General features: G+C 46.2%; 4 protein-coding genes and 1 long non-coding RNA gene across 6 annotated transcripts; 1 reads left to right on the top strand and 4 right to left on the bottom strand.

Annotated features, from left to right (window-relative positions):
* Positions 1 to 3,517: 3,517 nt before the first annotated feature.
* Positions 3,518 to 4,287, bottom strand: LOC117841090 (cortical cell-delineating protein). Its single transcript, XM_034721664.2, has one exon. It carries the CDS (start codon positions 4,191 to 4,193, stop codon positions 3,804 to 3,806), a length of 390 nt encoding a protein of 129 aa, XP_034577555.1. The 5' UTR covers positions 4,194 to 4,287; the 3' UTR covers positions 3,518 to 3,803.
* Positions 4,288 to 9,200: 4,913 nt separating this feature from the next.
* LOC117840227 (14 kDa proline-rich protein DC2.15) lies at positions 9,201 to 11,142 on the bottom strand. Its single transcript, XM_072290912.1, has 2 exons — positions 10,917 to 11,142; positions 9,201 to 9,882 (listed from the first exon to the last, which is right to left on the bottom strand). Exons 1-2 carry the CDS (start codon positions 11,120 to 11,122, stop codon positions 9,693 to 9,695), a joined length of 396 nt encoding a protein of 131 aa, XP_072147013.1. The 5' UTR covers positions 11,123 to 11,142; the 3' UTR covers positions 9,201 to 9,692.
* A 659-nt stretch (positions 11,143 to 11,801) lies between these two features.
* On the bottom strand, positions 11,802 to 16,375 carry LOC117838617 (small ribosomal subunit protein mS47). The gene is made up of 14 exons (XM_034718713.2): positions 16,190 to 16,375; positions 16,014 to 16,094; positions 15,331 to 15,399; positions 15,195 to 15,258; positions 14,772 to 14,851; positions 14,592 to 14,675; positions 14,354 to 14,438; positions 14,150 to 14,235; positions 13,935 to 14,056; positions 13,502 to 13,562; positions 13,067 to 13,165; positions 12,890 to 12,991; positions 12,278 to 12,319; positions 11,802 to 12,170 (listed from the first exon to the last, which is right to left on the bottom strand). Exons 1-14 carry the CDS (start codon positions 16,310 to 16,312, stop codon positions 12,051 to 12,053), a joined length of 1,218 nt encoding a protein of 405 aa, XP_034574604.1. The 5' UTR covers positions 16,313 to 16,375; the 3' UTR covers positions 11,802 to 12,050.
* A 274-nt stretch (positions 16,376 to 16,649) lies between these two features.
* On the top strand, positions 16,650 to 19,686 carry LOC117838621 (uncharacterized). Its single transcript, XR_011897085.1, has 4 exons — positions 16,650 to 16,942; positions 17,210 to 18,775; positions 19,023 to 19,218; positions 19,413 to 19,686. It is a non-coding gene; the product is annotated as an uncharacterized lncRNA (long non-coding RNA).
* Positions 19,687 to 20,175: 489 nt separating this feature from the next.
* On the bottom strand, positions 20,176 to 24,502 carry LOC117838618 (probable trehalose-phosphate phosphatase 2). 2 transcript variants are annotated; one of them, XM_034718715.2, is made up of 12 exons: positions 24,342 to 24,502; positions 22,985 to 23,088; positions 22,412 to 22,907; positions 22,189 to 22,329; positions 22,015 to 22,086; positions 21,784 to 21,909; positions 21,639 to 21,695; positions 21,461 to 21,562; positions 21,281 to 21,358; positions 21,045 to 21,185; positions 20,862 to 20,954; positions 20,176 to 20,726 (listed from the first exon to the last, which is right to left on the bottom strand). In XM_034718715.2, exons 3-12 carry the CDS (start codon positions 22,694 to 22,696, stop codon positions 20,676 to 20,678), a joined length of 1,146 nt encoding a protein of 381 aa, XP_034574606.1. In that variant the 5' UTR covers positions 22,697 to 22,907; positions 22,985 to 23,088; positions 24,342 to 24,502; the 3' UTR covers positions 20,176 to 20,675. The 2 variants fall into 2 exon arrangements, with proteins under 2 accessions (XP_034574606.1, XP_034574607.1); XM_034718716.2 differs by lacking the exon at positions 22,985 to 23,088 and having other exon boundaries at positions 24,342 to 24,495.
* Between the last annotated feature and the right edge of the window lie 376 nt (positions 24,503 to 24,878).

The raw sequence follows: 24,878 nt of genomic DNA, 5'->3' as shown, positions 1-24,878 counted from the left end.
TCGCCGCTCTGTAAACCATCTCCTCAGGAACAGGCATGACGACGAGCTCGGTGGATGCAAGAAAGCTTCAATCCCATGGAATAATTGATGTTTGCGACTTGGACAAGGCCGGCGACGACCTTGAGCACAGCAGTATCGTCTTCCGCACATCCCGTCCACTCCGCTCGTCAGCCGCGTCATCGTAGCTCGCCCGCCGCCTCATTTGCCCCCTCGCAGTTCGACGGCAATTCCGTCCGCTCGCCCGTCGTCGGTTTTGCCGTCTGCGCCATTCGCCAACCCGCGCGGCTCACCGACCGCGCCTCCCGGTCACGTCGCTCGCCCGTCGTCCCATCTCGCCCCCTGCACCGCTCGCCCATCCGTGCGGCTCGCCGACCGCGCCTCCCGGTCGCATCGCTCGACAGTCGTCGCATCTCGTCGCCTGCGCCGCTCGCGCACCCGCGCCCCCCCGGTCCTGTCGCTCGCCCGTGTCGCATCTCGCGGCTCGCCCGCGCCGCTCGCCCGTCTGCACGGCTCACTGGCCGCTCATCCCGGCCGCGGCGCTCTCCCGCCCACGCTGCTGCCGCACATCCCGGCCTTGTTCACTTGCTCGCCCGCCATTGTAGCTCGCCTCCTGCGCTGCTTGCCCGCCCGCGCCACTTCCACGCATCCCGGCCGTGTTGCTCGCCCGCCGGCGCCGTCCACTCACCTGCCGTCATCGCTCGCCCGCCCACATGGCTCGTCAGCCACGCATCCCAGCAGTGTTGCTCGCCCGCTGCCGCAGCTCGCCGACGTCGCCGCCTACCCACGCTGTCCGCCCGTTTGCTCGCCGGCGCGGGCCTCAGCAGAGAGGTACACAACTGCGGAAGCCACCTTTCCTGTCACTCATGAGTCAAGAGGCGCCCCGAGCCATGTCGGCCTGCCGGCCGCCGCGCGGCTGCAGACGCCGAGCGCCATGGAAGAACCGAGAGCAGAGGAGATGCAGGAATTAGGAGTTCTTTTCATATATTTGTCAGCGTGGCGCCACGATGTCATGCCACATCCGCGTCCGAAGCTCACGTGGCGCGTTTTGGACCTAGATGGACCCCTTTAGGGACCCGAAATGCATCACAGCGGAACAAGTTAAGGTACATGTGGTGCATTTTACTCAAACGTGAAATTAGAGCAAGCCAGCAAGGGAAGCTCAAGACTAGACAAACAATCAGCTTGTCGTCATATATGCATGCATGTTCGCCCTATTAAGACCCTGTTTGGCATGGTTCCAACTCCAGGTGGAGCTGCTCCACTCCAGAACTCCACATGGAGCCAGCTCCGCTCCAAAACTTCAAAACAAAAATGGGATGTTTGGCTAGATGGGTGCTCTCAGCTCCAAAAAATATCGATTTCAGTGTGGATTGCCATTGTTGCCCCCCAATTAAGGCTCCACTTGTCATCCTCTCTATCCTATCTTCTTCTTCCCCTTTTTTCACTGCACTGTGCCGCACACGGGAGACCCTCCACGGGCGGCGGGGTGGGCGGCGACTGGGGCGGCGACGGGCGCGGTGGGCGGCGACGGGCGGTGACGGGCAACGGGGCGGCAAGGGGCGGCGACGGGCGGGGCTCTGGCGGCGAGTGGGGCTCAGGAGAATAGACGGGCGGCGGGCGGCGACGGGCGACGGGCACGGCGAGCGGCGACGGGCAACGACGGGCGGCGGGGTCGGCCGGCCACGGGGGTGGCGACGGGTGTCGCCGGGCGGCGGGGTGGCGACGGGCGGCGGGGCCGGCCGGCCACGGGGGCGGCGACGGGCGGGGCTCTGGCGGTGAGTGGGGCTCAGGAGAATAGAATGAAACGTTTTTTTGTGTAACCAGTGGTATTGGTGGGTAATTACCCACCAACTCCACGAGGAGGTTCAAAGAGAGGTTTCTGGAGTAGCAAAAGAGGTGCTCCAGAACTCCACCTCCATTTGCACTACAGCTCCATGGAGTTGGCAACTCCATGGAGTTTTGGAGTTGGGGTGTTTGGCTGAATTTTTTGATGGAGTTGCTGGAGTTTAGGAGTGGAGCCGTGCCAAACAGGACCTAAGTCTTAACCACAGCGGTAGGCACCGTCCAATCTTATTGTTTTTTTAGAAAAAGTCTACATATCAATGGTCGACTACATCACCCCCTCAACTATGAAACCGGGTTTTTAACCCCCTCACCTTTACAAAACCATTTAAATTACCCCCTATAGTGGTTTTGTAGAGTGGTTTAGCCATGTTGGCATGCTAAGGTATGAAACCGGGTTTTTAACCCCTCACCTTTACAAAACCATTTAAATTACCCCCTATAGTGGTTTTGTAGAGTGGTTTAGCCATGTTGGCATGCTAAGTGGACCAAATTGCTGACATGGACCCGGAGACGTGGGTCCCGCTTGATCGGCCGCTGTCCCGCTGGTCCCTCGTGTTCCTCCGCTTCCACAAGCTCATCACCCTGGTCGCTTGCGTCGTCCCCAACGAGCTGTGACCACCTCATTATCGCCAGCGACGACATACTGTACCACTCCATTTATGCGCCTCCACGGAGTCTCGCACCGATCATCTGGTACCGCACCGGCCGGTCCGAGGCACCCAGCGCCGCCCCCATGCAGTGCACCGCCGCCATCCATATAGCTGGCTTGCGGCACGGCTCCTCCTTGCCATGCTGAGTGGTGCGATGAGCACCGTTTGCTCTGCCCGCCACTGGACCTGCACAGCTGCTCGGCTGCCGCGCGGCGCCCGTCGCCTCCTCTCTTGCTCCTTGGCTCCTTGGCGTGCATCCACCTCCGCGCTGCAAGTTCGAGCAACGAGCATCACGCCAACTACCTGCGCATGCCGCTTGCTAGTTGCTAGGATTAGCGTTTCATGGGAGGAGACTAGAGTGGGTCATCAACGTGACTAATGCCATGGTGGTTTCTTCTTTCTTAGCTCAAATCAGATACCAACCATGGTAGCCGGTGGCTAGGGCCAGCAAAATTCATCGAAGCACAGCCTGAAAGCTAAAGAGTAGAGATAATCCATGGCAAATCGAGGTATGATGACGCGAGCGCTCCTCCTGCTGCTGCCCTTCCCTCCGCCGCTGGCTCAATAAGCACCGACGAGCCTACAAATGGAAGCGCCACGCCATCCCATCCCCCATCCCTGTGCAGCGCGGCAGGCCTCCGTCGGCCATGGCCAGGCTTTCTCGCGTTGCGAACGGATATGTAGAATGGGGAAGAGAGCTAGAGAGGTGTGGATGAATAAAAAAAACTGATAAGTGGACCCAAATGATAAGGTGTCACTTCCATCCAACGTGGTATGCCAAATCAGCAAAACCGGGCTACAAAACCACCTTAGGAGGTTATATAAATGGTTTTCGCTAATTTATGGTGTAAAAAACCTGGTTTTGCAGGTTAGGGGTGAAGTGAGCCACCATCTACCTTGGGGGGTTACGTAGATTTTTTTCCGGTAGGGTGGGAGCACATATCATGTCGTAGACGACATGTACTTGAATCTGGTGCGTCCCACTCAGTTTGCAAAAAAAAAATCCAGAACAAAATCAAACATAAACCTCCGAAAATCACTGTCACAGAAGTTCGGATCATATGTAGTTCTTACATACTGACTGATCATGAACAATTCTTTCCTCTTTCTCTAAAAAGATGAACATTTCTTATTGGCAATTTAAAACGGTATACGAACCATGCAAACATACAGCAAAAGAATTACAACAAACTTGTTCGATCACATGCAACATCTCGCCATTGCAAAGCAATGAAGTAAAAGTTGGAATCGCGTGAGTACGAGAGTATGTTCCGTGGATGGGTACTTCTGCTACATCAGCTCTCCATCTTACTGAGGGCAGGTGAAGTCGGCCGGGCAAATCTTGCCGCACTTGTTGAGGATGAGGTTGAGGCTGACGGGCAAGTTGAGGTGGATGCCGAGGACATCGGCCTTAATCGCGGTGCAGAGGCAGACGGCGGCGTCGAGGTCGACGAGCCCCTGCAGCAGGGGGCAGCACTGGTCGTATTGGGGTAGGCCGACCTTGACGAGGCCCAGAACGTTAGCGCACACCCTCAGCTTCAGCGCGTCGATCGGGCAGCGCCCGCCGTGGCCGTGGGACGGCGTCGGCACGACCGGCGGCGTAGGGACGACTGGACCGGGGCAGTAGGGTGTGCAGCCATGGGCGGCAACAGCGAAGAGGAGGCCGAGGGCAAGGAAGAGGGCAGGCTTGGGGGCCATTGGTGATTGATTGCTCTACGGTTTGAGCAGGAGGTGGTGTTCTAGTACTGTGCACTGCGTGTTCTGTGTTTTGGGATGGTTTTCTCAGGGTGTTTGGCAGGGTTTTTATAGCAGGTCGATGGAGTGGAGGGAGATGCTTTTGATCTTGGCGGCAGCAAAGCATGATGTGTATCCTTCGAACGATTTGATCGTTGCTTGGTTGTCCCTGGACGCGCCAGTTGTTTTGGGGGGATACGACAATTCTTTCCCATGTGGAAGTACAGAAGCAACTTGAGCAACCATGCCAAATTCACTCGACAAGAGCTAGCTAGTGATGGGTCAGGACTCTTATCATCATCTGCTAGGTTACTGCTACATATTCTGCTTACTGCAGTACTAGTGTCCATCATAACAAAGGCTACTTCCAACACATGGATTTTTCACATGTGCATGTAACCACATGAGCTATCTAAATCATTCATTTTAAGATCAACGGTAGGATGAATCATGGATAGGTGAAAAATTTAACGGTCGGATGGATATCATGTGAGAGGAATGAAGGGCTAAGATAACTTATATAACCACATGTACATGTGGAGCTGCATTTTCCCTACTTCCACTATACTATAGCCTCACATGGCCGACTACATTGTGGTCGGTACAAGTCATTGTAGCGACTGATTGTTGGTCGGTATAGAGTTATGCCGACTATTCCTATGTGATGCATAAGTGGCGTCGGTATAAACCTATACCAACTAACATGTTTGTATCGCCTAAGGACCAGATGCACGGTACACAAATACCGACCAACGATCCAACGAGAATTATTCAAAGGAACACAATATATACAATGCTATTCAGATGTAATTGCCTCAAAATTATTGTATCACCAGGGCATATGCAGTCATCACAACAATACATCAAACAGTTGGAAAAATTGACATCGATTTATCACAATAATACATATAGCATTAACATCCAGTCATCCATACAAACTAGCAAGCTGCTAGTAGCTAGTCCAATGTAATGTCACGTTGCACATTAGAACACTACAAACTAATATGTCTCACAGCAATTAGTTTGCATCTATGAGCAATATATCAACATTTCTACATATATCATTTGTGACCAAAAGCTATCAAGTTTGCATGAGCAAGCTATCAGCATATCTACATCTACCATTTGAGTCCAGAATGTCACAATTCACTACAATATTAAGCATTAGTATCATGCACGTCACTTAGGTACCGGTAGGATTTTTTTTCTTATGTGCAAAACAGTTAAATAGGAAAGTGACAAAAAATTGTATCTTGTATAGTATTGGTATGATATCTTATGTTTTAGTACAAAATCTAAAGTTTTGGGTCCACTCATATAGACACAGTACCACGACAATTAAAACTTCCTAAAACAACAAGAAGATACTATGCATAGGAGGTGTTATTCATACACATTAATTTAATGGCATTTATGTGGCGTTACAGTCTTGATATAATATCATGATACTAGCTATATATGCATTAGAAATAGTCTAAGAATAGAACCTTTTCTACAGCCCTAGAGATAAGACTAGTATCAAACTAAATATAGCTTATTAGGATGTACTCCCTCTTTTTTTTTGAAATGTAGCTTGTTTCAGTTTTGTCCCGAATTAAACTTTGACTGAGTTTAATAGAAAAATTATTAAAAATACCAAATAAATTCATTACAAAAGACACAAAGACATATTTATGGTGAATTAATAAACTAATTTGGTGCTGTGGATGATAGTACATTTTTCTATAAATTTGATCAAAGTTAGAGAAATTTGACATAGGATAAAACTAAGATGACCTACACCGGAAGGAGTATAAAAAACTAATATCTCAGTCACTAAGTAAGTTAATTTTGGTAACTCCCAAGTTCTAATTTTGGTGCATGTTCAGTGATCTATAACTAAGGGTAGACTTTGTTCATTCACATTTTTCAGTGTGCCTTGAATAATGCATGATCAAATTAACACTGCTAGATTTGCAACATTTCTGAGTATTTCTTGTGAATAACTGACTGTTATTGATTTTTGTTTGTAATTTTATCAAACAGGTTAGGGTTTTTAGTCTAATTAAGATATTTTATTGGAGTTATTTACTAAGTGGACTTTGTTTTTTTTCTTAAACTGACACTGGTCAATCAATTTCATACCCTTGATCCATAATGTGTATATCACGTTGCGCGTTAGCGCATCCATTTTCTTGCTCAATCTTGGATTGTCCGAATGAGACTAAAAAACCTCAGAGGAAAAAAATTGTTAAGGACAAAACCTCGGCCATTTAACAAAAATGCTCAAAAAATGTTGCGCAAGCACTAATGCAGGCATACTTGCATAATAAGACATGTATTAGTAGAGTAGAATCGTTGCATACAAATGATCTGACTAGTGATAGTAATTGGTGTTATTAGTCTTTCTCATTTCGTGAAAAGAACAAAGACGTGATCGGCTGGAAGTTTTCTTATATACATTGAGTTGGGAAACTCTGAAAAATGCGATTTCTGAATTCACTGAATCATCATACGTGTATCATGTATGGAGCAGTCGGCAGTCCCACTCCAGCTGGTTTCCATGTGACGACGTGTTATCACCCGTGACGTCCCGTTGATCCTAAAGCAACTTTTGCATAATCCATGCTTGATTTTTTTTTGGGCGGGAGGGGGGGGGGGGGGGGGGGGGGGGGGCGCAGCTCTCTGTATATTTGCTAACGAACGAAGGAGAGAGAGTTCGCGACGAAGTACAATTATTCGGTGGTTAACACGTCGTGGTGCGTGTGAGAACGATAAGAACAATTCATGCTTTGGCACCGCCAGCTATTCGCTAATGAACAAAGCAGAGTTCCTAGCAAAGTACAATTAATCAGTGTTTTACAACGTCGTGACGTGAGTACAGCGTGCACACCTCCAGGCTTGATCTCCGTCGGTACTCGGCCACTCGTCTTAAAAATCTTAAAACTTGGTGTGAGCACTTGGACATGTGTAGCGCTAACGCGGCGGGCGAGCTGGGAAACATGGGCGCCGCTGCAAACTGATCTGGGGGCTTCACCTCACGTCTATCAGACTCGCTTTAAAAATTACAGGATCACATTATCTCCGTCCACGATATGATGAACAAGGTGTGTAGCTAACTCTGAATTCAGAACCAGCTAGCTGGAGGCACAGAGCAGACAAAAGTTCAGGCATGTGTTCATCTGTACGTACTATCTGTTTGAGAGAGTGATCGTATACAGTATAATAATAATTAGTTTGCACAATTCACGGAGTGATCATAAAAAAATCTCATGTACTTTGTGTATGCACATCTTCGTACTATGCTTTGGTCAAAGAACCACGATGAACGGAGTAATCTTACCAGACAGTTTATCATCATAAAAATTACTCCATTCATTCATGTTTACAAGACGTAGTTCGACTGTCCAAATTTAGATAGTTGAGGAGGTCGAATATATGGTTTTCAGATTGCCGAAGAAAACAGACTCATCGCGTCTAGACATAATATATATCAAGGTGTATAGCAAAATCTATGAATCTAAAAGAGCCAAAACGATTTATAATTTGGGATGGAGGGGTAGTTAAGATAGGTAAACTATGACTTATTTTCTTCCACGAATGTCAAAATCCTGAGAGCTTATTACAAGCCATATTGTGAGCCCAGGTACCCAACCATCCCAAATCTCATGTCCATTGCACCCACCCACGCACCAAGAGACATGGCCATTATATTGAAAAAAAAACTGTTCGGCATCCATCTGGCCGAATAACTGGAGTATGTACCATCGTATTGGACGATTGCATCTTCCTCTTCATTTTTATCCCACTTGTTTAGCTTGGTATTCCTGTGATCTGCGAGCCAGCAGCCCAGCACACGGCCTTACTCTTCGTTATATTGTTGTTTGGCTTGGATGTTCGCGCACAAGGGGGGTTGGCAGGGCCAAGTGGGACGAGAGGCGCGACGAACCTGCGCCCGCTATCCGGTTCACGGGTGGCGTCGGTTCCTCGCCTCCATCCCCTGTCAGATAACGATCGCTCATCAGCATCGTAAGCGTGCGTGGTCATGGGCGTGTCTTCAGATCACATCAGTATGCGCTGCTTGTTTGGTCTGTACCTGAAATATTCTCTGAAGCAAATGGAGCGAGAACGCCTGGGCCCGGTGGTCTGTATCGAACCATTATCACTAATCCCCAAGTGGAGAACACTAGAGCGTTCAAGGTTGAGTGATTGATTTTGTGGAGTGCGTAGAGCTATGAGTCACTGTCTCACTGATTTTTCTCACTCAATAACTTGATTAAACTTCACAGTTATATATAGCTGGATTGAGAGTTCCCTTTCTAGAGCTACACGATCCCGTTGGCTGTATATCGAGATGGTACTTTTTCTCTTCTTCACAACTTAACCGTTGTAAAAATTATAGCTTCTTAGATGTGCATGTTTTTGCAATTCATGAACTCTAAACGATTATCACTGTTGTCTGGACCATATGCTTGGCTTGCTCATTGTTGTAGTACACTAGTACTCCCTCCATCCCAAATTCCTATTCGTTTTGGCTTTTTTGATACATATCTTTTGCTATGTATCTAGATATAACATATATCTAGATACATAGCAAAAACTATGTATTTAGAAAAGACAAAATGAATAGTAATTTGGGACGGAGGGAGTACTATCTTTTTTTCTTACTGTATATGGAACCACATTCATAATATATGTTGGAAATGGAATGAAAACTATTTTAACTCAAGGGCAACGAAAGTAGAAGTATGCATGTAAGCAATGGCATCGCATTCAATTATTTGTTTAAATACTTCACCTCGAGATACATGTACGCGTATATCCAGATTGCTACCCCAACGTGAACACATAACATAATGAGCATTATTTCATTCGATCCTCCAATTTTCGGATTTAATCTTTACATGCAGTGTAGCGTAAGCTTACATGTCCAAATGAATTCCACACTCAATTTTATCAGAAATAAACTACAGCTTTATTTGTTGGACAAACCATACAAATAGATCATGAGAACAAATCAAGAAATACAAATACCACACATGATCTTAAGTTAACTGATCACCCCAGGCAAGACACATGCAAGTATACGAACACATTGTGAACTTTTATTTCCTCCAATTTCCTGACTTAGACCGTCTTAATTATTAAGACACGGTGTAGCGGCAGTATACACGTCCAAATGAATTCCAGTATTCCACACTAAATTTTACCAGAACGAAATTTCAACTTCATTCATGGGACGAGCCATATATACAAACAGATAATGACTCATGAGAACAAATCAAGAATCACATGACCAGGACGTAGTTAACTGATCACCCCAGTATACGTGCAAACCACTCGTGCATCACGAAACGATTCATAGTAAACAAGCTCGAACCGGCAGCAAGATAAACCACAGAGCAAAGCATCATGCATGCATCTCACGCACGCCACGGAGTACTGAACCGCGCGCGCGGCCGGCGACGGACACGATCGACGGATCTATGCGCAGTGGAAGTCGTTGGGGCAGCTCTTGCCGCAGTTGTTGAGGATGAGGCTGAGGTCGATGGGAAGGTTGAGGTTGATGCCGAGGATGTTGGCCTTGATGGCGGTGCAGAGGCACACGGCGGCCTCCAGGTCCACGAGCCCGTCCAGCAGCGAACAGCAGGGCAGGTACGGTGCAGGGCCGGCCCTAGGGGGAGGGGGGGAGGGGGCAGGGTGTGCGGCCGCCCCGGGCTTCCAAATCCAGAGGTATAGTAACGATAACACAATTCTTAGGGTAAGGGTAATGCTTATGTTCCGAATAGTATTAAGGTGGGGGCCCACAAAAAGGTAGCCTTTGTTACTGCCCCGCCCACAATAGTTCACAGTAAAAGGTGACGTTAAGGTGGGCCCACTTCGTGATTAAAAAAGGACCGAATTCATCTACCGCACCCCCTTATCCCTATCGCCTCATCTTGCCGCTCGCATTGCACGCCCGCCGCCCCTCGGCGGAATGGCGGACAGGCGGAGATCAGGTAGGAGATCGTCAATTCGCTTCTGTGATAATGTGATTTGATTGCTAATTTTCCAATTCTCCATACCGTTAATTATTAATTCACTATCACAAGTTATTTAATCTCAACAAATTTGAAGAACTCATGGTGTTTAAAGATATATTCGATTTTTTATTGAGCTCAAGCACTTAGAAGTCATTAAATAATAATGAATTTTAGAATATTGCACTAAATTTGCGAAAACTTTTTCTTTTGATGGTTCATCTGATGTTGAGGTATATGATCTTATTTCTGAATTAAAGTTTATGAAATTCACTTTGCCAAATGGCGTAATGTCTGTTATGGAGATTTTCGAGCATATTATTGTACCGACTCTTATTTACTGTGCCTGTGACTATTGCATCAGCTGAAAGAAGCTTTTTAAAGTTGAAGTTATTGAGAAACTATTTGAGGTCAACAATGACTCAGGAGAGGTTAAATGGTTTGTCAATATTATGCATTGAGAAGAAATTGTTGGATGAGATTGACATCAACTGTATCATAAGTGACTTTGTTTCGAGGAATGTTAGAAGAAACTTTTAAAGTAATATGTATAAATAATTTGATATGAATATTGCTTTTAGATACATTTAAAGTATTTATTGATACCATTTCATATATATATTTATTATAATATTTATATTAAAGGATCTCGAGTTTTACTTTCACCGGACCTCCTAAATCTCAGTACCGGCCCTGGTACGGCGGCGAGCCCACCTTGGCCTTCACGAGGCCCAGCACGTCGGCGCACACGCCCAGCTTCAGCGCGTCCCGGGGGCACGACCCGTGGTGGCCGCCGCCCGGCTTCGGGGCCGGCGGCGGTGGGCAGTAGGTAGCGCTCGCCACGGCCGCCAGGATCAGGCTCATGGCCAGGAGGAGCGCCGCTCTAGCTGCCATTGCGATCGAGCTGCTCGTGCTGCTGCTGCTGCAGCTGTGCATGGCGAGTGGTGCTTATAGTGGGTCGTGGTGACGCGAGATGGGGTCGCGCATGTGGTGCTCGAGCTGGCGCGTTGCCATCATTCCGTCTTGAAATCTCGTTGGATTTTTGGACGCGAACACGCCCGTGAACCCGTGATTAACTGGTTGAACCGTGTAGGGTTCGTACTCTTAATATTCTTTTGCATGTTCTGGCCAGATCACATATATTCTCTGCTGTTTGCTTGCTGGATTTGGCATGTGAGTGAGCCCTGCAGTTGTTACTCGTACTGTTCAGGGCCTCAGGTCCTCAGATCCAGGTAGGAGTAGGATGAACTTCTTCAGCACACGATACGGTTGCATGTTGAGATTACTTCTTGCTTTCTCTGGTCTTACATGAGTGATTTTACACGGTTGGACGTTGAGATTACTTGTTGCTTTCTCTGCTCTTATACAGCCACCTCGCCTGGCCCAGGCTCGGTTTCTCAGGCAACCCACACACAGCCGGGCCTGCGCACACCTGAGATGCGCAGTGGCCCAAAGTGAGAGGAGAACGGCCGAGTACCGACGACAGGGCCGAGCAGCTGGATCCGTGACAAACCATAGTTTGCCTGGGCTGCACTTGCGAATGGCAGTGAAGCCGCATGCTGACTCACCACACTTAGGCACAGCACAAAGTGCTCCTGGCTCATTGAATTATTGTATGGTGAAGAAGCGCTAGCTTATGACAATTGACAAGTAATGAGAAAGTAACACAAGTTTCCCTTGACGCTCAAAATTCAGGACGCCAAGGTGTATATGGTTACACGAATAGTTTGTCCACATCCCCGACTGTTTGCCCTGCCGGCAATAATGGCTTCACAAAATATAGCACGTTTATCAGGTCAAGGCCCTTGGATGATCCGTGTGATCATACGAATGCCTCTCGCGTTTCTGTAGGTAGCTTCAACTCAGACTCAGACTCACCAAGTGGTGCGAAGTAGGCGTCCACCATGTCCTGCGTAACATACTCCAGGGCAGGAGGATCCCACTGCAAAAGAGATTACCAATGTAAAGGTCACAAAGAACCTTTTTTTTTCTTTTATTAGCAGTTTATTAAAGAACCAACGGAGGCATGGAGCAGAGCAAAACAATTACCTTAGGAGCCAAGTCCTTGTCAACTAGGCGCGCTCTCACACCCTGCACAGCAACAAAAAAGATGAGTGCAACTAGTATAACAAAAGGTGCATTTTTTCCAACAGAGAAGTCAATGATTCTAGTTACAGCATTCTGGCTGGAAGTCATTAAGGCCCCGTTTGGTAGGGCTTCTCAAAGTGCTTCTCCACCGGCTTTTGGTGAAGCCCTACCAAAGGGTCAATTTCAAAACGGCTTCACCACCAAAGCCGGGGAGAAGCCGCAAAACGGCTTACACTAGAGAGGAGAAGCCGAAAAAAGTGGCTTCACCGGCTTCTCCTCCCTCTCCAAGCATTAAGTGATCATAAAATTACATATATTGCTATTGAGAAGCCGTTTTACCAAATGTTTTGCAAAACGGCTTCAGCTTCACTAAAAAAGCCACTCCACCGAAAAAGCCGAAGCCGAAGCCGTTTTATGAGAAGCTGAAGCTCTACCAAACGGGGCCTAAATGTTCAGGTCTAAAGTCCATTGGTACTCATTTTAAAATTTTGTGACAAAAATAATCACTTGATCACATCGTATGCTTTATACAACATTTCATAAACTTTAAAGAGCATGCCATAAAAAACATACCTCAGAAAATTCATGAGAAAATTGCTTTGATATCCCATTCATGGACATGCGGTATTCACGGACAAGGCACTCATCAAGTGTCTGATATCTACCCTCACGTATCTACATGATGGCCAAAAACAATCTCAGCCAACAGCACAAGGACAAACAACTGAGGTCATGCAACTTTCTACTCACCGATCGCAGTGAGACCTTCAAAGCTAATGGAGAGGCCTCTTTCAATCGTTTCAGTGCCAAGGTACACCATTCTTCGTTCAACCTAGCCTCTTCACTTTCCTGGTTACAATGGTAGACTAAGTTTTAAACCATATGGGCATTGAACAAACTTCCAGTTACAGAACTAAAGCATTGAACTCAACAAACTAAACTATGCACCATCCAGGACAGTACAGTTATAATGAACAGAAGTCATGTCAAGACAGTATAATAAGTTTCCATCAAAAGTTAAACTACAAATTTCATGACAGTTTCATAGTAAATAGAGAGATACTAACAAAAAGTAAGCCTCATATGACATGTATCAATCAACAATATCTCCAGTTTCACTCATGACCAGATCAATCAGACAATACTCGATGTCAAAATAGTAAAAGCAGCTAAATCATAACTCACCAAGGCACCAACAATCTCTTCAACTGTTTCATGACTGAAGCATTTGTCTATCACCTCCAGCCTAGGTAACAGAAATGAAACAGTGAACATCGATAAAGATGATATTCGCAGAAATATATAGAAAAGGCAATTTTTAAAATAAAAAAAGTAGGCAGGAAAAAAAAATAAGGCACATGGCTAGAGGTAATTGCATCAAAGGAAAATCTAGGATCAATTATAGTGAAAGCAGTGCTTCTAGCTCTCAATTCTTGTTCCTAAACGGTTCTACTTTTTTATAACCTGTGCGTGATTAGTAATTATGTATCCAGAACAAAAAAAGAAGAGTTGGAATAAAAAAAATGGTTTACTGAATCCTAGCTGAACTAGCTCGGCTGACACCCATAGTGATGGCACGGTAAGGTGCTTGATGAAACATGTTCAGCAAATAGCTTACCTATGAACAATGCTTGCTTTGTCTGGATAAACCATGTCTCCATATTGTGCAAGGGAAGAATCAATAACTGATGGGTCATCAGTTACTAAATTTGCAAGTCGATCATCAACCAGATCCAGATGCTGTCCCAAAAAAAAAGAACAGGATAAATGGTTGGTAGTTTAGTTAATTATACCAGGGTGGAAAGACCAGAACCTAAAGACATGGATGCTTACCTCACTCATGGAATAGTGTGTGGCAAGGCCAAGGGCAATCATATCTGCTCCCTTGAGTTTTTCACCAGTCAAGGCCACGTATTCCCCTGCAAAGTTTCCAGTGTGAAAACTAGTAGAGTGAATGTTCTATTGTGCAATGGACTATAGCAAAACCACCAATAAAATCATAGGGAACAGCATGAAACTACTAATAAGAACACTAACCAACATGACCGGTTAGGTGTGACAAGTAAAAGGAGGCTGCAGCATCAGGATGGAATCCAATATGAACTTCTGGAGTTGCAAAGACCTGAAAATCGTTGTGTCATAATAAATACATCAAATACCTGACTTCAAACTATTCTTGAAATAGAGCAACCACCAAGAGAAAAATAGCAAATATAAGCTCACCACAGAAATATATAGAAAAGAAAAGCAAATCAAGAAACACATATTGACATACTGTTCTATCAGTTGCAATGCGAAATGTCCCAGGAATCGAAACACCTCCTCCACCACCCATAGTAACACCATCAAGAATGGCAACCTATTATTAGCCAAAAGAAAGTGCAACTTCACATGTCGAATCCAAACAATTATGATGAACCGCAATAAGAAAATAGTTTTGAGTTCATATACTTACATGTGGTTTCAAGTACGTGCCTAGAAAATAAATGAACTTGTACAAAGTCTTGAAAAAATCCTGGCATTCCTCCATTTTGCCTGATAAAGAAAAAGAATAAAAACTTAAGGTAACCTTGGACATGTAACAAAGCCATTTTGACAATGAACAGGTTTTCCATGGACCCTCCAAAATTAAGGAACTTTGTGTATGACAGAACTGGAGGAAGAAAAAACTTATACTTGCAGTCTTGCAATCAAACTTTTCTAGATCTAGAGATAAATAAGGAGGTTGAGCAAGCAAGCAATGGAGAGTTGTTCTTTTCCAAATTGTGTTGTCATAATAGCCTGCTGCTGATTTCTAAATGCAAACATGACAGCCGCACAGGAAGGTGACATAACTATAATGGAAGGATTATATGCTATGCAGGGCCTAACCACCCACCTTCACTGACAAGTTCGCGCAATCTAACAACATCCCCGCCAGCACAGAACGCTCGGCCGCTGCCCTTCATGCAATGAACACCTCGATTTATATTTGGTCAGCAACATCAGTAGAAAGAAATGATGAAGCACCATACCTTCATCATGACAAAGCCAATATCTGGGTTGTCCTCCCATGATTCATAAAATTTATTGAGCCTGCCTCCCTATCAAGATGGACATTTCACCAAACATCAGATCGATGTTTCCATTGTAAAACTGTAAGTTGTAATCTATGCACTCGTCGCAGAAAAGAAAAGGTGAACATTGTCAACACCTTAAAACACAAGAAATAAACTAAGCAAAGAAACAATTCAACAAAGGGACTAAATCAAGCAGCAGGAGCTTAAGATCGGTTGATCAAAAGGGTAGTTCATCCTACACCAAGGTGTCCAGCTTACATAAATGACTATGCAGGCATTTCATCAAACACATGCTAGACATTTCATCAAACCAAATGCAATTCATCAAACGACTATGGAGTGTGATTACGGAAGCATTCATCAAATTACAATTTTCAGTAATTTGAAAAATGCCATTGTCAGTGCCTGAGGTGGTCCCCACCTGTCAGTGACACAACCGATGGCAAATTTCCAATTCTTGATAATTGTAATGGCATGAATCCAACTAGCCCTTCATCATCAAACATCACGTCCAGAGTTCACTGAGCCCCACCACCGCACAATCATGTAAGCATTTCGTCGAACACAGTCTCCCTATCATCACCAAAACCAAAAATGCGCACCAACCGCTACCTATAACACGAGAAATGGGGACGAACCATGGTCGTGGTGAGGGCGTTGAGGTAGCCGGGGCGGTTGAGCACGGCGGCGCGCGCACTCGCCTTTCCTTCCACGAGCACCTGCGCAGAATACGGTGTCAGCGACTGACCATCGCGCCTCCGATCCCGGAATAGGATGCCATGAAAGGGGGCAGGGCGGCCCGGCGCTCGGTTACCTCTTCGCTGGAGGTGGCGTGCGACGGTTGGAGGGAGGAGAGAGACCGCAGTCCCCCCAGCGCGCCGCGGCGCAGGGCCGCGCCGGCGCGGCGGGCGACGGCGGCGGCGGCGAGGCGCGGCATGGTAGCGCGGGTCGTAGGGTTTTGGACTCTGGGGAGTGGAAGGAAAACGTGCGGCCCGTCGGACGGTCGGAGTGCCGTGATGGGAAGAAACTGGTCCATATTATGAATTCATTAGGTAGGGATCATGGGCCGAACTCTCAGCCTGGAAAGGGCGCATGGACCGTATGGCCCAGCTGCCCATTATTTTACTATCAAATGAAAAAGGAGTCAATCCTCTAAAAAAAATGAAATGGATGCAGAAGCTCCCGACGACGACAGTGACCGCACTGGAATTTCACTGGAAATATCGCTCAAAGGATTGCAGCTCGACGGGAGCTCCTACACATTCAGCCTGTTGTGTACCACGTGTTCATGGGATCGTCTCCGTTCCTCCGTAGCGTACGTGGCGTCCGCGAGCCTCCCTATTTTTTCAGCCTCAAATCGTTCCTTTGGGCTCCTCCTCATTTTTCCTTCGTTCTTGCCTTGGCTGGCCTGCTGCCAGCGGCCCAGACGGGAACAGCGTCAGCTTCACGCAAGGGTCCCTCCCTGTGCACCCTGCTACGCCGCCTGCTGCCTGTATTTGTGGCAGCCGAGTCGTCCGTCGTCTTCGTCGGTCCTCCTCGGCTCCCTCGCCTGCTTCTTCCTTCGTCGGTAAGCTCTGCCGATTTCTCTAAATCCCTCCTCCTCCTCTTCGTTTCGAATCCTTCCTTCGTTTTGCACGGCCTCGTGTATGTTCCTTCGTCGGTCCGTTGGTCCCCCCAACAGTTCTATTTTTCGTTGCTCCTGCTGTGGCTTCGCTGTCCTCCATGCGTTCGTTCTCCTTTCTGGTTGCCCTGCTCCTTTTTGCGTGGATGATTCTTTGTGTTTGTGTGCTGCTTCCATGGCCTAACATTTTGTCTTTGTCCTCCTCCCTCCTAGGTTCCTGTTACTATTCGGGTTGCGCCGTAGCCTGCCGGCCTCTGGGCTATCAGCCCGTCTGCTCATGCTGTTTCCAGGTCAAATTCTTCACCTGCGGTTTCGATTATTTTCCTTCGCCAAGGAAACCATGTTGTTACTTTCCAATTTCATTGTGTAGCATGTGGTCCTTTTGTAGGTTCTGTACTTTCTGAGATCTGACTGCCGTCCGTTGTTGCTTTGCTTTGCTTCCTTTGCATTTAGATATATCCATTGCTACGTGTGTTGAAGGTATGCCCTAGAGGCAATCATAAAGATGATAATATTCCATTTGTATTCATGATTTGTATATTGTGTTCATGAATATCCATTAAAGGCTACTTGAATTGATTTGCAATTATGTGAATTGTATGTGAAACTCATACATTACTTGTATGGTTATTCTAAAGTTGTCCCTAGTCGGAGTTCATATGAGGACACACATGAATATTAGACTAGCACATGTATTAGTTGATGACTATGTTTCACAAGTCATGGACATGGAAATGTTGAACTAATAATATGGACACATGTGGAGACATGTGCTAGGACTGACCCAACACGAGAAGTAGTTCTCTCTTTCAACAACATATACGCTTTGTCCTTAGACCTGAGATTGTCACATGTATTCAAGATGTGGATCGACCTACTTAGGGGCTATCAAACGCTACGCCGTAACAGGGTAGTTATAAAGGTAGCTTTCGGGTTTGTCAAGAAGCATGCTATGAGACATGGTCAATCAAGATGGGATTTGCCCCTCTTTGATTGAGAGTGATATCTCTGGGCCCCTCGAGTGATCGGATCCGAAAATGCATGGCCATGCTACGTACGGTTAAGAGTTAACCTACAATGGGATTCCGAATCACAGGATCGAGAAAGAGCGGTCGGCTTGAAGCTAGACCAAATATCATGAGGCAAAGGGAATAACACGTATATTATGTTGTGATGGTTCGTCTGATATGATCTTCGTGTGCGTATAGGAGTTGGCACGTCTTGCTAGAGGCCGCTACCGACTATTGGGCCGAGTAGGAGTACTCGGGCCATGTCTATACGTATCCGAACCCATAGGGTCACACATAGGGTCACACACATAAGGGGCTGGAAGCCCAATTCGGATGTGATCCGAGTTGGATTAGGTTTAGAAGTACTAATGGGCCTCGGACCTAGAGGCCCGTTAGGAACCTCTATAAATAGAGGGGTGGGGGCGCCCTAGGGTTTACACCTTGTTGGCGAAACACATCTGCCGCGCCTCCCACGCCATCGCCTGTTGCAACTCGCGGATCTAGCAATCCGGCTTGCGATGCTTCCTCCCTGCACGTGTGGATATCTTGGAGGTGTTGCGCCTGCAGCACTTGGACGAGCCGCCGACGAGCCACGACGAGCCGCCAACGAGCCGACGACGAGCCGCGGCACGAGGGAGATCCTGCTGCACGTGGATGAGCTGCTGAGGAGCTGCTAGACGTCGATCTGATCGACTACGTACGACTACGCTGATCCACTTCGCTGCACCGACGCGAATCTACATCTTCCGCACCAGTAGTGCGTCGAGTGGTAATCCCGTGATCCTTATACAGCAGTTTTCCTGATTTACGCGGTAGAAAATTTTGATTTGCGCTAGTGTAGCCTACCTCGTATCCCAACAATGTGACCAGCCTCCTATCCACTCATAATAAATACATAAACTTTTCCTACATGATTTCGTTTACATGGCTGTGTATTAATGGAGTTACATGTGTGTTCTTACATGATGACATCAAAGAGCTAATTAGAGCACCACTGCTTCTGTTTTGTTGTTCAGGTGACTGGAACGCTAAGGTTCCTACTACAAATAACAAGGTTTTATGGCCACAAGTCCAAGGCAGAAAATACATCTCCTGCTCTAATTCAAATGTTTCAGTGACTGTGCAATTTCTTCTAATAACTGAACTCTGAAGGATGGTGCATACTGGTATTCGCAAGTTTAATACTCTCCGTTCCATCGTTTATTCTAAATTGTACGTCGTTTTAGCTTTCTTAGGTTCATAGATATTATTAAGTTCATATATATTATTAAGTTCATATATATTATTATGCATCTAGATATAGCGTATGTCTAGGTACATAATAATATCTATGAACTTAGAAAAGTCGAAACAACCTACAATTTTGAATGGATTCCAAATGACCTACAATTTGAACCTAATTGTAGGAACGGAGGGAGTAGTAACCAAATTATTTGGAGGAACCGAGGGAGTAGTAACTAAATTGTAGGAACGGAGGGAGTAGTAACCATGCTTCTATTAGGTTATGCAAGCACGTTAAATCAGGGACCTACATCTGATGTGTTCTGTCTAAGCATTGTTAGACAGCAATATAATAGGCAATGCCAAGCGAAACAAGTATCAAGTACTACCACAATACTGTTTTATGTTCTGTATTATATTTTGTGTTTGTGTAATGCTAAATCATTTGTTCTTTGCAAATCTACTCTTTACTCAATCGAAATATCTTGATTAGCACCTGTTCACATTATTGATGGATGTGCCTGGACCATAAAATGCTATACTCAAATACAACCATCGAGGTAGACAGGCGCGGCGTTAGCGCGCCATCCGTCCTAGTTTATCATGTTCGCCTAAGAATAGGTCGATTTTAAAAGCTTTCAAGCAAAATTATCACATTGCAAATACTCGACCTAACACATTTTCTCCGCCACATTACACATTTCAGTGAAGCAAAATTAACAGAGTAAACTGGTGGAGAAAACATGCTTTTACGCATAGATGATAGATCTAACACATCACATCGTAAGTTCGTAACAACATCGCACACTGCGAGTTCAAAACTTCAAATCGGTAAAGGTTTGCACACTGCGAGCTCAACATTTTGCTCGCCAGGTAACAGAACAAACTTGCAAGAATTTGTCCAGCGCACAAAATGGAGAACTGGTCCACCTCACAAAACGGAACGGATACTTGGAACATCAGGTAGACATGTACCCAGATATATACTTGCGAGAAACATAGAATAGCCCAAATACACAACGTGGCTGCAAGGTAGGGTCCGTGCTCACAACTTGCATTTTAGAGCACATTGACAGCTAAGCGCTGATTAAACAAAGAACCAGTTCTTTACATCTTCACGAATACAATGTGGAATAGACAATTACCTAGAGCAAAACTGCCGAGACCGCGAAACACTAGCAGGAACCACAATTCTTTCAAGAATATCTCCGTATATACTAAAGGAACCTAAATAATGAAAGAATTCAATTGCTTCAGAAACCCTGACACGAGAACAAAGTGGGACAGAAAAGTAGCAAAATGCAATAGCCTCTTATAAAATGCCAAATCAAAAACATTTTGGCCTGACTCCTCCAAATAGCCGACTTATTTGGTTAGCGGTATATATCTTGCTAATATTTATACTCTTGGTTCTTCTCCAGACCAACCCCAGCGATGTTCTTCCACTCTCAGGTGGATTGCTCCTTCCAAGCTGCAAGCTTTCTCAGGAAATCCATCACCTAGACATCAAGAAGAGTGTTTCATTTCTCTACACTTGAAATACCGGATACATTCAAAAGGGTTTTTTTTTTTCCTTTGGAACCAACACTAAACATTCAAATGCAAAAGTTTGTTGTGGTTATTGCGGTGCTTACCTCAGCTGGATCCCTCAAGGAGTAGAAGGCATCGCTCTCCTTGGGTATAGACGACACCAATATTCCAAAGCCACGGTTGCTTGCCTTCAGCACCTATTTGCACCAAAAGAAAATTATGTATTGTAGAAACAGTCTAGATGTTTTACAAGTTCCTGTGAGCAAATTAGACATAATAAGGCATACCTTGAATGCATCTTCATCAGTTCTGTCATCTCCAACATAGATAGGGAGAACATCTTCACTCTCATTGAGCCCAAGCGATTCAAGTAAAAATTCCACAGCTTTACCTTTGTTCCAATCGATCACAGGACGGACCTCAAAAACCTGCATTGAAGAGTGCAATTGAATATTAATTAAATTTAAAAATGTATACTAGCAAATAATTTAGATAAAGCCTTCCAGTTGTGCATAATCCTCACCTTCCTTCCATGGGTTAGCCTTAGGCAAGGGTAATCTTCCAAAACAGCAGTTACACGCTGGAAAACCTTTTTATAGTCCTGAAGAATAGAAATGAGTTCAAATTGGTCAATATTCAGCTCAAATGCTCCGATAAAACATTTCCTGTATGAAATATAAACACTTGGATATAGAATTATTACTTCTTCTGCCACATTACGGTAATGCACAGACACACAGAACTTGTTGTCTTCCATCCTGGCACCAACAATGTCCTTGACACTCTCATCAAGTTTTTCATACACCTGTCATGTACAAGACTGAGCAAGTCCAACCATATGACATATAATGGCAACCTAAATTTCTGAAGTAGATACATACCTCAGTGATCATGGGTAAAAACTCACTTGCAGGTTGGAACAGATTGACCTCTTTACCCTGTGAGGGGAAAAAAAAGAAATTCACATTACTAAAGCGAGTAATAACAAATGTAAAAAGTGGATGCAGGATCTAGAAGTTGTTTCACCTGCGAATCAGTGGACCGAATACATTCCACACCATTGGAGTCAGCAGCCTTCCTAACAGGGCCCATTATGTCCATCCCATGACTTCCGGCGTAGTACAGTTCATTAAGCTTGACAAAGTCAAAAACCTAAAAGGAAAAGGTCAAATCAGAGAAAAGAACCAACAGGTGAGGGAAAATGCAAAATTGTTGATACAAAGAGTATTAGTCGTGATTATCAATAACTTAGCATACCTTATCACGAGACCTTCCACTAATGATTGCAGTTGGGAAAAGTGATGCCACATGCCTAACAGCAGCACGCATCTGTGAAATACAATCTTTAGAAAGTGGACAGAAAATTGAACCTGAAAATATAGGAATTGTGCTCCAAACTTACATGAATTGCAGGAGTTAAGGAAGATATACCTCATCTGACATTAATGCATTTGCAGGATTGTCCACAATTGGCGAAAGAGTTCCATCATAGTCAAGAAACAATGCCAGTCTTTTACTCCCAGCAAGATCAGTAATTGTCTCAAATGAGGTCAAAGCAGAAGGATAGTCCACCTACAATGATAAAACAAAGCAAATCACTGACATGTTGTCAAACTTCTTTAATAGTCGCAAACACTAAGCTGCAAGTACATACCATCCAGTTACGATATTGCAAATCGAGATCATCAGCTTGAGTGTCATTGACGACATCCTTGATCTGTCTTTTGCGGGTAGGTGATGAGGCCATCATGAGGTCGAGCCATCCAGTGGCACGAACTTCTTCGACCTTACCAGGCAGAGGTATCTTCTTGGTAGTATTCAAGCAAAGCCCCGGAGAGGGGAAGCTAGTAGGAGTTGTGAAAGTCATTACAGCAGCAGGCAAGGCTGTAGGGAGATGATCAGCAAGAACAGGTGAGTTGAGGCCTGTCTTCAAATCCATCAACAAGACACAACTCTCCCTCCCCCTCAAGTCTCGTTGTAAGAGCAGTTAGAAGCTACACAAAGTCAGTGCACAAGAATGCAGAATTTTCCACAGAACTGAGCACTTAACCAACCCTCTTGTCAATGAAAAACCAGCGTTTCAATGTCTTCTTGTCACTGCAAACATGCATGTACCGCGTCAAGCCCATTAAATGCGAAGACCCTGCATTCTGCATTAGAAAAAAAAATTAGACTGGGAAATAGCGACCGCTGAAAAATAAAGACTGCAGGTTGTTCAGACGCATACTGGTTCATCGCCATGGTCAACACAGATCATTTAAAAGAAACGCTCATTCATCCAAGAGATCAATCAGCTCCAAGGACATTAATTGCGCACAATCACAGCCAACACTGCAATAATTAAAAAGACAAAAAAAAACCTTGTCATGTAATGGTCTAATGAAACACCACACCACCTAATGCAAGAACAGCTGACCACACCGAACAGCATAGTTACTGTTTGTGTCTTGCAAGTTAAAAAAGGAAACAGACTGGGATGCCTTTCTGTCCACAATTCAAGAGTAACAAGGGAAAATGACAAAGACAACAGCTGGTGAGCCATGATTCCTTCTATGTACCACCGCATAGTTGGAAAACGACGTTTGATCCATCCATCATCAGCAACTTAAAAGGCCAAATTACAACAAATGACATCAGCATAGATGATTTGGTGTGACCCATGTGTACTAGTGGTAGATGCACGAAGTGGTGGTTGCCATCATCGGTACAAGTCACCACCGTGGTTAAGGTGCCCATGAAAACGCATACAGAAAAGTACAAGGAAGTCCCAAGAGCAATTCAGGACAAGTGCACATGGAATTTTTTAGCGGTGGCGCTCAGAAACAAAAAAGCAAACACATAATTGTGGATTAGGTCAGTAATCATCACGTATCATGACAGGAGTAATCGACTGGACAACCAGCGCATCAATCAGCCAATCAATAGGCATGTACAACAGATGGCGCCTGGCGGCCAGGCTCGCAAGAAAGCCTCGGCGATGCAACATGCCGCTCGCAACGGCGGCAGTGAAAGGCACAGCTCCCATCAACCCCAACCAACAAGAACAAAATACGTGGGGGCGGCCGAAGACAAGGCCCGGACCGGTGCACTGCGGCAATCATCAAAGCCGGGATTTTTATTTCCCTCCACCTCGCGATACATCCAAAAAGAATCGGGGAAAAGGGCAAGAAAAAGGTACGGCCAGTTGGACGGACCCCGCCCTGGCCGCAGGGACCCCCGCGAGGAAGAATCCCACACCGCCAACGACCGGCGCTATCAACCCCTCCTCCGCCTCTCCCCTCCGCATCCCACCTGCTCATTCATGGCCGTGTTTGGGTGGTTTGATTAAAAAAATCGCGTTTTCTTTGGGCGCTTCCGATACAGTTCCATACATGGAACGGAACTGATTACCGGTGGGGACGGCGGCCATCGCCTTCGCACGGGAATACGGAGACGGCGAGGTTTACTCCCTCAGAAAACAAAATTTTACACGAGCCCGAAAAGCAATTCGGCGCGAGATCTATGAACGAATACTTGAGGGAGGAACCCCGTGACATAGTTTCCAAGAAAACATGAGGACCCGATCCAGGGAGGAGGAACCTTACCGGACAGAGGCGGCGAGGCTATCCCCAATGCCGGCGCCGGCGTGCCACCCAACGAGGCTCGGAAACGACCGGACGGGAGGCGGCGACGGAGGAGGGGATTTTGGGAGCCGAACAGGGGAAGGGAGAGGAGAGAAGGTGGAGGAGGGCGCGTATTAATAGGCGGCGACCCGCGGCTTCTCTCTCTATGTTTTCTCTCTCTCTCTCTACCAGAAGCGGAGGCGCAAAAGGCAGTTACCGGTTGTCTCGGTCATGGGCGTTTCGCTTCGTTTTCGCTGGTCACGGGATTAACCCCCCAAAGCGACCGCAGCGACGGGCCCGCCGGCGCGAGCTTTTGCTGACGCGGGCGGGCGACGGCGCGCCACGTAGCGGGAAGCGACGGCGATCGCGAGGGGTCGGCCGGTCCGGGCCCCACACGTGCGCGGGGTAACTGCGGTGGGGGGGGGGGGGAGGGGAGGTGTGGGCCCGGGATCTGTGGCGGAGAAGAGGCAAGCAGCCAGCCACGAGACAGGAGCGAGCGGCTTCGGAATCCTTGACCGC

This window comes from Setaria viridis, chromosome 9, assembly GCF_005286985.2.
Source record: "Setaria viridis chromosome 9, Setaria_viridis_v4.0, whole genome shotgun sequence".
In the NCBI taxonomy this organism is placed as follows: Eukaryota; Viridiplantae; Streptophyta; class Magnoliopsida; order Poales; family Poaceae; genus Setaria; species Setaria viridis.
The sequence above is the reverse complement of the archived record's forward strand: the minus strand, read 5'-3'. Positions and strand labels throughout refer to the sequence as shown.